Here is a 13,199-nt window from a genome sequence, read left to right on the forward strand (position 1 = left end):
CTTTTTTTTACTCTCTAGGAGAAAGGAAAAATTACTAAATCTTCTACATTTCAGATCTTCTGCATTCAGATACAGTTGTTTTGGCCAACAACACATATGAATTATGGATAAAAATCAGTTATAACACAGTCCAATGAAGAGAGTAACCTGTCATGGCAGATTACAGTAAAATTAAATATTTAACTGCATTTTCTAACTCTTCTATTCTTGATGTTGTGTTGTAGATTGAAAGGATCATGACTCTAATTGCCGGCATTGAGATCTCCAAGGAGAATCAACCTGCATTGGAAGGTAAATATGAGATCTGCACATGAGTGATGAGACATGACACAGTTCTCAAAGACGACTGAATGACAATCCTAAAGGGATAGTTCACCCAAAGATAAAAGTCTTCTTTTACTCACCTTCATGTCATTCCAAACCTATATGACAATCTGTGGAGCATAAAAGAATAAAAATGTTTCTTTTTTGTTTATACAATGAATCTCAGTGGGGTCCAATGTTGTTTGGACAGTAACGTTTTATCTGCTTATGTGTTCCATAGAAGATCATTTTAATATTATTTATATACTATTATAGTATTTATTAAGGTTTTTGAATCAGCTTTTATTTTTATGTTTTCGGTTTTCTTTTTCATTTTTCATTTTTGTTTAAGTTTTAGCAATTTTGTAATGTGCTTTTGTTGTTTTTATTATACTTTTTTTTGTTAAGAATTTATATTTAGCTTTATTTTTATTTTTAGTAATTTTAGTACTTCAACTTCAACATTTTATTTTTTTATGTTTTTTTAATATTTTTTAATATCTAATATTTATATTTGCTTTATATCGGCTTTATTTTAATTAAAGAAAACTATTTTTGATAGTTTTAGTTTTCGCTTTAGTTAAAGGCCCACTGAAGTGTCTTGGAACGTGCAGCATTATTTAATGCATTGACATAATTTCAACTGAAACAGAAATATATCGAACAGCCCCGCCCATTTTTTTTAAACAGCCAATAGCGTTTAGTTTATATCACACTTCGGCCAGAGCTGTTGACCTCGGTAAAGCTTTGGTTTCCTTCTAATCTCTAACCATTTCTCCTCATAATCTCCTCAATATCGCTTTAAAATACAGCATTTTGTGCAGAATTCAAATGGGTCCAATACGTTTTGTGGTCTGCGCCGCGACTCGCGCACATGATCCACTCTGTGCTCTCGTGTCTCTGGACTGCTCGCACTGCGGCGGTTCACGTGACGCTAACGCATTAATGGGAAGCATATTTATACTGTCTGAATCGTTTCTTATCCCCTATATAGTGTACTATGTGCCATTCACCATATAAAAACTAGTAAATGTGTGAACAAATGACCGATTTCAACCGCAGCTTCAGCATCTGTTTATAGTGTAGGAGGAGGCGGGACTTCAGATTCTAAAGAGCATTTGATTGGACAGAAGATTTGATGAGAAGATGAAGTGCACAGTGATGTCTTGTAAATCTGTGATCCATTTTAGCGTAAATGAGAGACTGTAACTTTTGAATGCTTATATCTCCTAAATGTGAATTTTGTCATTGTTTTGGAACACATCAGCTTATTCATAACCTTAAGGCTAACATATTCATACTAAAAGCTACAAAACTTACATTTTGCTTTCAGGGGGACTTTAATAATAACAGCACTGTTCATACAGGTTTGAAACGACACGAGAATAAATAATGACAGGATTTTCATTTTTGAGTGAACTAACTAACTAACTACCATGGATCTCGTCCCGTACTGTTTGTCTGCAACTGTTTTGCAGATGTTTTCTTTGGAGAATGCTTTGTATGGCAGAATTGTATATCTAAACTCAACAAGTATGAAATATCACCTATAAACTATGGGTGTGTTCACACTTGGCATGTTTGGTTCGATTAAAACAAACTCTGGTGCGCTTGCTCTGTTATTGCAGTTCATTTGAACAAGTGTGAACGCTGCCATCCGAACCTGGTGCGCACCAAACAAGTGGACTGAGACCCCTGAAAAGGTGGGTCTCAGTCCGCTTTCAAATGAACTCTTGTGCGGTTCGACTGAAATATGAACAACATGTAACCACAGACATATATACGAACCAAAAACAGGACGCGATGTTACAATGATGTGACCCTAAGAAGGACAGAATGCCTAAGCATACCTGTTTTTTCTTGTCATAGTCATGATGTTGCCCTGTACAGTTCAGAACCATGTCTCCTCGCAGCACATCTTCGTTTGTGTGTGTGACGGAGAAAATCCTGCCCCTGTTTTTACTCCATTTTACACATTTTATAAGCTCTTCACGAGTTGTCAGCTCCATCATATACCATCATACTGTATATAGCCCAGCACACAGCATTTTTCTGGATTTTCAACAAGTTGCTTTGCAAAATATACATCATAAAAACCTGTGTTTTTTTTGTATCTTTAGGTTCATTGTTAAAAATGACAGTGTGAATGCTAAGCAAACCACGACTAAATGTATCATTTTTCTATTTTGGTCCGGACCAAAAGAACCAAGAGAAACAAACTTAAAGTGTGAACGCACTCTAACAAAGCAATGGTACTAAAGTTGCTACGAAAGCCTTTAGAATCAATGTATTTTTGTGTGTTGCATATTATTTTTTTCTTTAAGAGAGGAACCATGCTTTTTTTAATATTTTTGTATATGTCTAAACACAGTAGTATATCCTCTGTGAAAGCCCACAAAGGGTTTTTTTTCACAAAGCTTTGCTTTGGCTGAATCATCCCTCGAGTCAGAACTATTTCATTAGCGTCTTAAACTACCAGCGGTTTTCTTTCTCAACCACATGGTCTCACTTTTCACCCCAATTTAGTCTGATATTTTTGTACCTGATATTTTGACACAGACACCATCCGATACACAATGGGTGCCGAGGGCCTACTTTAAAGAGATGAGATGACCATTTTCTGTGGCCATCGCACTGATACTAAGTAATTAGGACTTGATATACTTTTCTTTTTGAGTTGAGCCTCCCAAGGTAGTTGCTATATATGGAGCGACAGCACTATATTTTAATGGACTTTTCTAGGAGAGGTACGATTATTTAGAAACTGTACAGCAGAGAATCACCTCAAAGGAACAGACAGCTCTATTGTTCTGTGAGACAGTGTCCTTAAAATGTTCACGTAATGAGACGCTCGTTGAGTTGTTTGCTGTTGTTAGTGAAGAAAATGCCGGTGTTTTCTGAAATACATATTTGATCAATTCTCAAATTTTTACAGTGTCACAATAGGCCATTTTTTAAAGTCAAAACGTATTGGAAAAGTTGAGAGCTCTTAAGAGGAGGAATGTAATATTGGAGTTAGAGAACAGAGATAGGAAAATGAGTTATTCTGTATAATCTGACAGTGGGATAATTAAAATAATCTTATTTCAAACCGAAAACAAGATTATTTTGCTTACCCCAATGGCAGATTAGTTTGCTTGTTTTAAGCAAAAACTTATTTAATAATGACTTATTTTTTCTGGCAATAATTTTTACTTGTCTAGAAAATCCTTCTTTAATTTAAGAATTTTTAGAAATTTGGACTGGAAACAAGACAAAAAATCTAAGAAAAGCACTTTTTGCAGTGTACTACTATGGTATAAAAAATAGCATATCTAAGAAACCATGATAATACCATATTGAAATTCAGTATAGCACCATTACTAATATTGTTTGGCTCCTTTTTGCCAAATTGTCAGTGTTTTTCCTCATTTTGCTTGTCGTTTTGGATAAATGAATAAATGTAGCTCCTTTAGAAATGAGCGTGCTTTTGAGCCTGCAGATGTTAGGATGTACTTTACATCTTAAGCCTTATTCAGTGTCTGTATGGATATGAATAACGCCCTGGCAGGCTGACAGTTCGTATGATTCCCCTGCTCTCAGCTGCATGCAGATAATGCCCTACATGCATGCATGAAGCAGCACTCATGTGTGACACCGAATTAGACTACATCACGCTATGGAAAATGCGGTCTGCATTGTGAGACACAAACGCTACTGTTTAATCACGTCTGGCTCTGGCAAACCTGAATTCTGGTGATTGGACTCGGATGTGTCCGATATGAATGTGGGCACAGGTGGGATTATGTTAAGTGCAGCATGTGCACGGTGCATTTCGCTGACTTAACGTTTAACGTGCAGCCCTCCTCTCCGCTCCGGTACAGTGACACATTCATGAATTTAATTCCTCTGATGATTTACCGTGGTATGTGGCTTGGCTGCGATTTAATTTTTCATAGAGAGAGTGCAGAGGCACTGGAAGCACTTAAGTGTGGAGGGGATAGGGATGGGGTTGTGGGGTGTGGGGTTAGAGGAACCTGTATGGGTTTTTTTCCCCCCCTCTGTCTGATCCTGGCACAGTAGTGTGTGGTTTGGGTTTGTCTCTTGTTCCTTTTTCTGATGGTGTCCTTTCTGCACCAGCAAGATCAGAGAGTCTGCGTGCAATTTTAATCAGTACGGGGAGCGGGGAATAGATAGAGGGGCAGAGAGAGAGAGAGGGAGACAGAGAAAAGGGGGTGGGGGGATTGATCACCACAGAGAGAGAGAGAGAGTGTGTGTGCATGTGAGACAGGCATAGAGACGGGAGGGGGGTTTGGGAACGAACAGAGCGTATATGCCGTGCAGCGGGTCTCGGCATCAGACGGCGTATGGCAGCCCTGCAGACTCTTTCAGTGAGGAGTAAAAATCAAGTCAAAGAAGAAAGAGAGCTGGATACAGTGAGTGGATGTGATACACAGCTAAACTGAATGCATAAGAAGATGTCTTTAAGGTGATTACCAGCTGCAACCTTGCAGGCAATGCGCTACCGATGGCTTTCTGGAGGAGCACTATGTCATCTGGATGTTTTGCTTTGTGAGTGCCGAATGCAGCTGCTTCTGTGACTGAGCGTTCCTGGATCAGGGATGCAGCAATCCTTGCCCCCGAGCGCAAGACCCTTAGGAACGTCTGCTAGAGGAACGGAGCAACCAGAGCAGGGGGCTGGGCTGCAACAAGAGGGACCGTGCCATCAACGGGGCTTACTAATGGGGTTATCCGTCCATTGTGGGAGGTCACTTTATTTCCATTGGATCAAGGCTTGGCTGTACCTCGCTTTGATGGCGTGCTCCATTCTGGTATGTTAGCCCTAAGCTCGGAGGGACCAGCAGTCCTTGCATTACCGCGATAAGGGGCCGAAGGAACGTCTTCTAAAGGAACGAAGCGACCAGAGCAAGTGGGCTGGGCTGCAAGAAGAGGGACCGAGCCGTCAACGGGGCTTTCTTACCCATTGTTTCCACTGGATAAAGGCTTGGCTTTACCTCGTTTTGATGGTGTGTTCTGTTCTGGTATGTTAACCCGGCGATGTGCGTCTAAGCTCGGAAGGACCAGGAGTACTTGGATTACCGTGACAGAGCACTACCTAATCAGGGACTGCTTGGGGAAGTGGTCAAACCGGCTACTTTCTGATGGTGGGAGGGGTTCCTCGAACTCAACAACTCAACAACGGGAAGGCAGGAATGGGAAAATGTGCCATGAGGATGAGCTGCCGTCACGCAAGGCTTCTGGTGTTGAAGAACTGGCATTGTGGTGGACTGTTGATCAATGAGTTGGGCTGCTTGGCTTGAGGGTCCATGATTCTGTTGTAGACAAACTCACTGGCATTATTCTTACTCTCCAACTGTTCTTAGTTCTTTGCTAAAGGATTTTGCTTTCAATTTTAAGGACAAGTCTGTTTCATCATGCCTTGCATCGTGTAGGAATGTTTTGACGTGTAGGGGAAGAGCATGTTGGTAAAGTTCCTGCAACTTCCTAGTAGCTTCTTGTAGATCTTGATATTTTGCTGCAAGCCAAAAGCTCTTTTTGAACTTTTATGATCTTCCTGTCGGAGCAACGTGCTGATGGCCCTCGGTGCGAATGTTTGAGTCAGATACGGAAAAGCTGTGTAGACGCTGCTTCGTTTGCTTGCCCTCTTTTTGAAGAGCAACGCCAAATTGTACCAATTAACTGACTTGACGCTCTTCTTTAAAGGACTACCTGCCAAGGTCTACCTCCATACCCCATTCAGCCTTGGTCCTCATCTCCAATGCAGTGAGGGCTTGTGGAGGAATCTCCATTACTAGTTTAGTCTATATATCTGGGGCCCTGCGTCTAGCGGAGGCCCGTCGCTCAAGCCTGGACACTGCCTTGCTGTTGCTGCTGCTGCCCTCAGCTCTGCTGGCCAAAGATGATGTGGCAGTGCCACATCTCGGCCTCCGAGTGCCGTTGCTACAGGCTAAATGGTTTTTCGCTGCTCAAACGCCATCCTTTGTCGGCAGATGCAGCTGGGAGCCGCGTGCTGGAGCAGTCGGTGGGGGAGTGGCTGGAACATGTGGGCTTTCCTCAGTACGAGAGCAAACTGGTGCTCAATGGCTTCGATGACCTGCGCTACATGGTGAGTGGCTTTTGTGTGTGGGGATTGACTGACACAGCAGGTCGGTCAGGGATGTGGTGAGTTTCTATATATCCGATATACCAAAGCCCAAAATATGATTCAGTCCACTGAACACCGTCATTCATGGATTAATATATTTTTTTCCAAGTGAGGAAAATCTGTTTTGTTTTATCCTCAGTGTAGATCCAATGTATGTGTTTTTTAATTTTATTTGAATTCTGTAATATTTAATTGCTATAAAAAAAAATCAGTTTTAGAATTTAAACAAAAATAATTTTACATTAAAGGTATAATTTAAAAGATAAAAGTATAAGTTCAGTGCTTTAAAATAAAAGGGTACACAACATAAAATTTGCAGTTCTTGCAGTTTGACATGCTATAAGCATATAAAACTTTATATTTTTCTATAAATGTTTTATATTTGTTATTGATGCAGTTTTATGACCTCATATTAATTGGGAAACTACATGGAATATTTGTTATTTTAAAAAATTAAGTTATCACAATGCAGGACTATCTTAGTGAAGTGCAAAGCAAAACAGATAAAAGATGATTAAAAATGGTGAAATTAATGTAAAAATTGTTATAGTACATTTGAGCCACAGCACCTTAAATATAAATATTATGTATTATAATTGTATGTAATATAAAATTGTATAGCCTAAAAGTGTGTATCTTATTTTGTCAACTATATACTATGTTGTATGAATGTATGCACTAGGCAGATATATATATATATATATATATATATATATATATATATATATATATATATATATATATATATACGTGTGTGTGTGTGTGTGTGTGTGTGTGTGTGTGTGTGTGTGTGTACATATATACAGTCAAACCAAAAATTATTCAGACATTTTTGACATTTTTGATATATTTTTACTAGTGTAAGTGAGGATAGCAAAGTAAACTGTGACATATTATACCCCAAAATTCTTCATAATTCTGTAAAATTGATTTGGAAAAAATTTGGAACCAACAATTATTCGGACACTTTGACCTGACCATGTTTTGCTTAAGTGTTATCTGACATAATTAAGATTAATTTTTTCTGACACAGTTTAACTCTGAGATCTTGTCATATTTTATTAACATTTTTTTAAACTATAGTGAATAAACTGATAAACTGTATTAATGAATGAAATGTTCAAGGTGTCTGAATAAATTTTGGTTTGAGAGAGAGAGAGAGAGAGAGAGAGAGGGAGGGGAATTGGTTAATGGTCTAAATATATTTGCAAGGCACTAAGTGTCAATATTCACAAGTACTGTATGTGCCTGAATCTGTTGTAGTAAACTACCTCTGCTGTCACTTTCATGCAACACTTGGTTGTTCTCATGAATTTAAGTAAAGCAGAAATTGATGTGAATGTGCATACATTTAGGGGAGCAACGTGATGGAAGATGAGGACCTTCAGGAAATTGGCATCACCGACCCAGGCCACAGGAAGAAAATCCTTCATGCAGCAAAAAGCTTTCCGAAGGTAGCGTGTTTCAGGCCCCAAATAGTATTTTTGGACACTAAGTGTGAAAACAAGTTTTCATCCACTTCCACTTAAAATTACCTTGGGAGTGGGTTAAAAGTCATTGCAAATATGTCTCAGAAAAAGTAAAGTTAGTTCTGAGAAAAGCTTGTTCTGTATTTGTTTGCACTAGATTTAATATTTTGTTATCTAATGCAATCACATTCAGACATTTTAAGTGTGAATGAAGTATACAAATGTCTCTCCTGGCTTTACTCAAAGTGCATTATATATATGCTATGCCATGCAATTTGAGAGAGTGTTTTATTCCTCCTTCAGGTGAAAGCGCTGGGGTGTGACGGAAGCACCTCTCTGTCCTCATGGCTGGAAAGTTTAGGCCTCGGAGAATATCTGCACAACTTCCTGTCTAGCGGCTACCGCACCCTGGACTGCGTGAAGAACCTGTGGGAGCTTGAAATTGTCAATGTAAAAGTGCTTTCATGCTGGTTCAAACTATTTTTGTCAGCAGGAATGAGTTTTGTGAACTGTGATCTGATACATTGACCGTATTTTCTCTGTGTAGGTGTTAAAAATTGGCCTTCTTGGTCACAGAAAAAGAATCATAGCCTCGATAGCAGAGCGACCGTATGAGGAAGCACCTTCAAAATCCAACCGCTTTTCCCAGCTCAAGGTGATAAACACAGACCGCATGACATCCGTATTACCAAATGATTTTCAATAAAAGATACAACATGCATGCAAATGTAACAATACAATATGTATATAAAACTTCCATAAATAATATCTGTGCTTAATAGATTCAGGACCTGTTGTCTCAGAATACGTCGCCGCTCAGTTATATGGACCCGTACACCAGTCGCTCCATGGACATGCTGCTTCCACTGGGAGAATCAGGCAGAAAGAGCAGAGCATTAGATCAGGACGGCAGTATCTCCCTTCGCTCCTTTGGTGAAAGGTCACGCTCACATGTAAGTACCTCTGTGACCAAGATCAATGTGATTATAACGACTCCTTCCAAGTAACATGAATCACATTTGAGTCACTCTATGATAAATGTGGCAAACCATGTCTAAGCAGTTAAAGGTGCAATAGGCGATTTCTGAGAGATGCTGTTAAAAGTGGATCGGACTGAGCAACAACACACTTGTAGCCAATCAGTAGTAGAGGGCGTGTCCCAGAATGTGTCTGTGAAGTTTCAGCTCAAATACCCCACAGTAACGGTGTTCAGCCTTACATTGTTCAAACCGGAGTCGACACTGATGGAGAGACTCAGGAAGAAGTTACAACTTTTAGAATGAAACTGGACGTTTATGAATGGATAATGGATTAATTTATGTAGTTGCTGTGGAGTTGATTCAACTCATCGACTAGCATGTGCCGTCGTGTTCATCTTTTGTGCAAATCCAGTGTTGAATTGATCCTCGTTTGTGAAGCGGTCCGGTGTAAAATGACGGTATGGCAACAACACTCTACTACAACAACTCTTCCTCTTCTCTAAAGCAGCCCAACATGGCCTCGCCCCCTTTGTTGTGTGTTCTCGGGGGCGGGGTTTATGTAAATTTTATGGTTAGTGATGTCACCAACCTGGGAAGAAGCTCGTTGTAGTCCCTACCAGCCGTTTGTTGTAGTCCTGAAAAAGCAGTTTCTGTAAAAGAAAATATCTCCCTTTGCATTGAACTTTGAGTGTCGTAACTTTGCAGATGTTGTTTATGCTCAAACAGCAACATTATACACTAACTAAAGTTAAAAAAGTGAAATCATAATCAACCACCCATTTAAATCTTTTGAATCAAAATAATAGAAAACACAAAGGATAGTTTGCTCATTCTTTAATATATATATTATCATTATTTATTACACTAATCAGTAAGAACTGTTTTCTCTTCAAAGAAGCTTCTGTATATTTGTTAAATGTGTCTAAAATTCTGAAAATATCTGGACACATTTTGTGGTGTCTCTACTAAATATTCATTTTTAATTAAACATATTTAGTAATATTTACTATTTATGTTTCCACATGCTGTCTGACAAATGAGTTAAAATGGTTATGAGATCTTTGTGAAGAATTCGTTCTTGTACATGTTTGAAGGCTGATGTCTGTTACCACAAGGCACAGTCTGAACACCACAGAACATGAATAATTTATAGCGTTTTTAAATAAGGCAAATTTTAAAAATAATTCAATCTCATTATGCTTTAAAATTTATGGAGGAACAATAGAAAAATTCTGCAAAATAACATTAAATGTAATTCCACTTTGAATATAAATTTACAGAATAATTTTTATTTTTTTTAGTTGGTGTGACCTTAACACAGATTTCAATTGTTGTTGTGTTTTCCTTTAGGACCGTCATGCAGATCGTCACTCACGTTCACATATTCGCCCTTCCAGCCACTCTGCCACATATACCACTGTCTCCACCTGGCACCATCACCCTGAGAAACTTATCACCGAGTCCTGCGTTTATGAGGCCAGAGTAAGTCTTTTTCTGTGAGGATTTGTCAGTTTATACAACCTCACAATAGATTTATCTGGACGTTTGCCACTTTTACTGAAAGCAAAGGGTTGGTTTACTTTGTTACTTTTAACAAAGGGTTGGTATGATACTAACTTTTCCTCTTAACTTGCTCTTATACACCCAAAGACTATCAGAGGAAAATATTCTTTTCATGTTTTGTGCATTAATCAAACAAATTGACATGCATCTGATTTAAAAACACGACAAGGCGATATTTCAGAAGTTTTATTTTTAATAGCTTTAAGCGTAGTTTTTTTGGCTGAAAATCGAGTTTGCCAAGGGATATAAGAGAGAGAGAGAACAGGAAATGATGGGGAAATAGGATCAGGAAATGACTCAAGCTGGCTTCACTATGTGTCAGAGTACGAAACCCCCAAAAGGATTGTCAAAAGCATCGTGACTCAGGTCGTAAAGATCAAAACCAGACCAAGACAGCGTCTATATTTAAATAAATAAATATCCATTAATGAGCTCCACATTAAAAATTAAAGTGCTCTTTTGAACCATCATTGTTATTTTTAAAATGTGAACCCTGGGATGAAACGTATTGTGTAGCACAATAGTATGTAAGCTTGTTTCCACCACTGAATAAAAAAGAAAAAGGTAATTGTGACTTTTATATCTCGCAATTCTGACTTTATTTCTAGCAATTCTGACTTTATAACACACAATTATGAGTTTATGTCTCACAATTCTGAGAAAAGAAGTCAGAATTGTGAGATAAAAAGTTGCAATTACCTTTTTTATTTTTTATTTGCCGGAAACAAGCTTCCATACAATAGCTAGAGATAGTGATAGAATTATACATTTATAATGTTACAAAAGATTTCTATTTCAAGTAAATGCTGTTCTTTTTCAACATTCTATTCATCAAAGAATTCTAAAAAATATATATCATGGTTTAAACAAAAATATGAAGCAGCACAACTGTTTTCAACATTGATAATAAGAAATGTGTCATAGATAGATAGATAAATGTGAATATGAATGTAAATTGATGACATATACCACCCTTGAAAAATATATTTCTCCAATCTTCCTTTTCCAGTATTTAGGGTCTGTGATCATCCGAGATCTACGAGGAATTGAATCTACACAGGAGGCCTGTGCTAGAATAAGGGTATATATGCATAAATAAGTCAATATGCCATTTTTATTTCTTAAATTGTTGTTAAGTAACTCAGTGTATGTTTATACATTTGGCACTTAAACAGTTTGATTTTTCTGACTTCCAATTTTCACCAGAAATCAAAGGATCACCGGAAAGGTCCCGTTATAATTCTGAATATCACCTACAAAGGAGTCAAGTTTGTTGACGCAGCCACCAAGGTAAAAGCAACCTCCAGTACATACTGTAACTAAAGTGAACACTGGTTTAATTCTAATTATTAATAGTGTTTGCTAAGCCAAGCATCACTATCACTGTCAGAGTTAGAGATTTGCTCTACAGTAACCCGTCCCGCACTATTTGTGGCACAGACATGAATGATAGATTATGGTTATATATGGTTACATACTGTAGGCCTGTGTGGTTATGAATTAGTTAAGTGCTCATGTTTTTAGTGGATGTCTGAAAATTGTGATGGATTCACTCAGTATTTTTGTACTTTTGCAGGCGCTGGTTGCAGAGCATGAGATCCAGAACATCTCGTGTGCGGCCCAGGATCCCGACGACCTTTGCACATTTGCGTACATCACAAAAGACCTGAAGTCTGGTTACCACTTCTGCCATGTCTTCACTACAGTAGAAGTGGTGGGTGTTGTTTTATCTGCTTTTTTATTGAGGAACCAATCAGGGCTGGGAAACTGGTTTGTTAAAGGCAATATGAAATCAAGATGGACCCCATTTAGTCTAATTAGTGTGCTATAGAGCTGGTAATGGAGTCTAAATCAATATGTATGATCAAACAAAAAGTCAATATTCCGCAGTTTTGCAGCATTTTTAAAGTTTTTTTAATAGGGTGCCAAGGTATCTTTTACCAAAGATGTAATTTAGTTTTAATTAATTATTATATGAATGTATTAAATGAAATGTATTTATTATTTTAAATGCATTTCATTAATATAGATAGATAGATAGATAGAAATAATTATTAAATAATTATTAAATAATTATGTAATTATATAAAAGATTATAAAATACAATAAATTTCTTACATTGATAATAAGAAATCTTGAGGAACAAATAAGCATATCAGAATCATAATCATAGAAAAGTCATTTTAAATTTTAATAGTATTTCGTATTATTGCTGTTTTACTGTATTTTTTATCAAAAAGGCAGCCTTGGCGAGAATAAGAGACTTCTTTTAAAAACATTAAAATATTTTTGCTTTTTATGTTATTTTATATGCATTTTATTATTTTTAATTTAATTAGATTTCAAATTTCTGACATTGAATTGAAACTAGAGAGGATAATATTTATTTTAGTGCTGTCAAACGATTAATCTCATCCAAAATGCGATTTGTGTTTACATAATAAACGTGTGTGTACTGTGTATTTTTATTTTATTTTAAATATATGCATTTATGTGTGTGTGTGTGTGTGTGTGTGTGTGTATATGTATATATATATACAGTACAGTCCAAAAGTTTAGAACCACTAAGATTTTTAATGTTTTTAAAAGAAGTTTCATCTGCTCACCAAGGCTACATTTATTTAATTAAAAATACAGTAAAAACAGTAATATTGTGAAATATTATTACAATTTAAAATAACTGTTTTCTATTTGAATATATTTCACAAAGTAATTTATTCCTGTGATGGCAAAGCTGAA

General features: G+C 37.2%; 1 protein-coding gene across 7 annotated transcripts in view; it reads left to right on the forward strand.

Moving 5' to 3' along the window:
* anks1ab (ankyrin repeat and sterile alpha motif domain containing 1Ab) overlaps window positions 1–13,199 on the forward strand; it is a 38,238-nt gene that overhangs the window by 13,151 nt on the left and 11,888 nt on the right. For all 7 annotated transcript variants that reach the window (XM_048198510.1, XM_048198511.1, XM_048198512.1 and 4 more), the window contains 10 exons: window positions 225–291; window positions 6,294–6,409; window positions 7,804–7,902; window positions 8,221–8,367; window positions 8,465–8,572; window positions 8,700–8,870; window positions 10,248–10,379; window positions 11,470–11,541; window positions 11,667–11,750; window positions 12,037–12,174. In XM_048198510.1, coding sequence (XP_048054467.1) covers window positions 225–291; window positions 6,294–6,409; window positions 7,804–7,902; window positions 8,221–8,367; window positions 8,465–8,572; window positions 8,700–8,870; window positions 10,248–10,379; window positions 11,470–11,541; window positions 11,667–11,750; window positions 12,037–12,174 — 1,134 coding nt within the window. The remainder of the gene's footprint in view (window positions 1–224; window positions 292–6,293; window positions 6,410–7,803; window positions 7,903–8,220; window positions 8,368–8,464; window positions 8,573–8,699; window positions 8,871–10,247; window positions 10,380–11,469; window positions 11,542–11,666; window positions 11,751–12,036; window positions 12,175–13,199) is intronic.

The sequence above is a fragment of the Megalobrama amblycephala genome, linkage group LG8 (genome assembly GCF_018812025.1).
Source record: "Megalobrama amblycephala isolate DHTTF-2021 linkage group LG8, ASM1881202v1, whole genome shotgun sequence".
NCBI classification, from domain to species: domain Eukaryota; kingdom Metazoa; phylum Chordata; class Actinopteri; order Cypriniformes; family Xenocyprididae; genus Megalobrama; species Megalobrama amblycephala.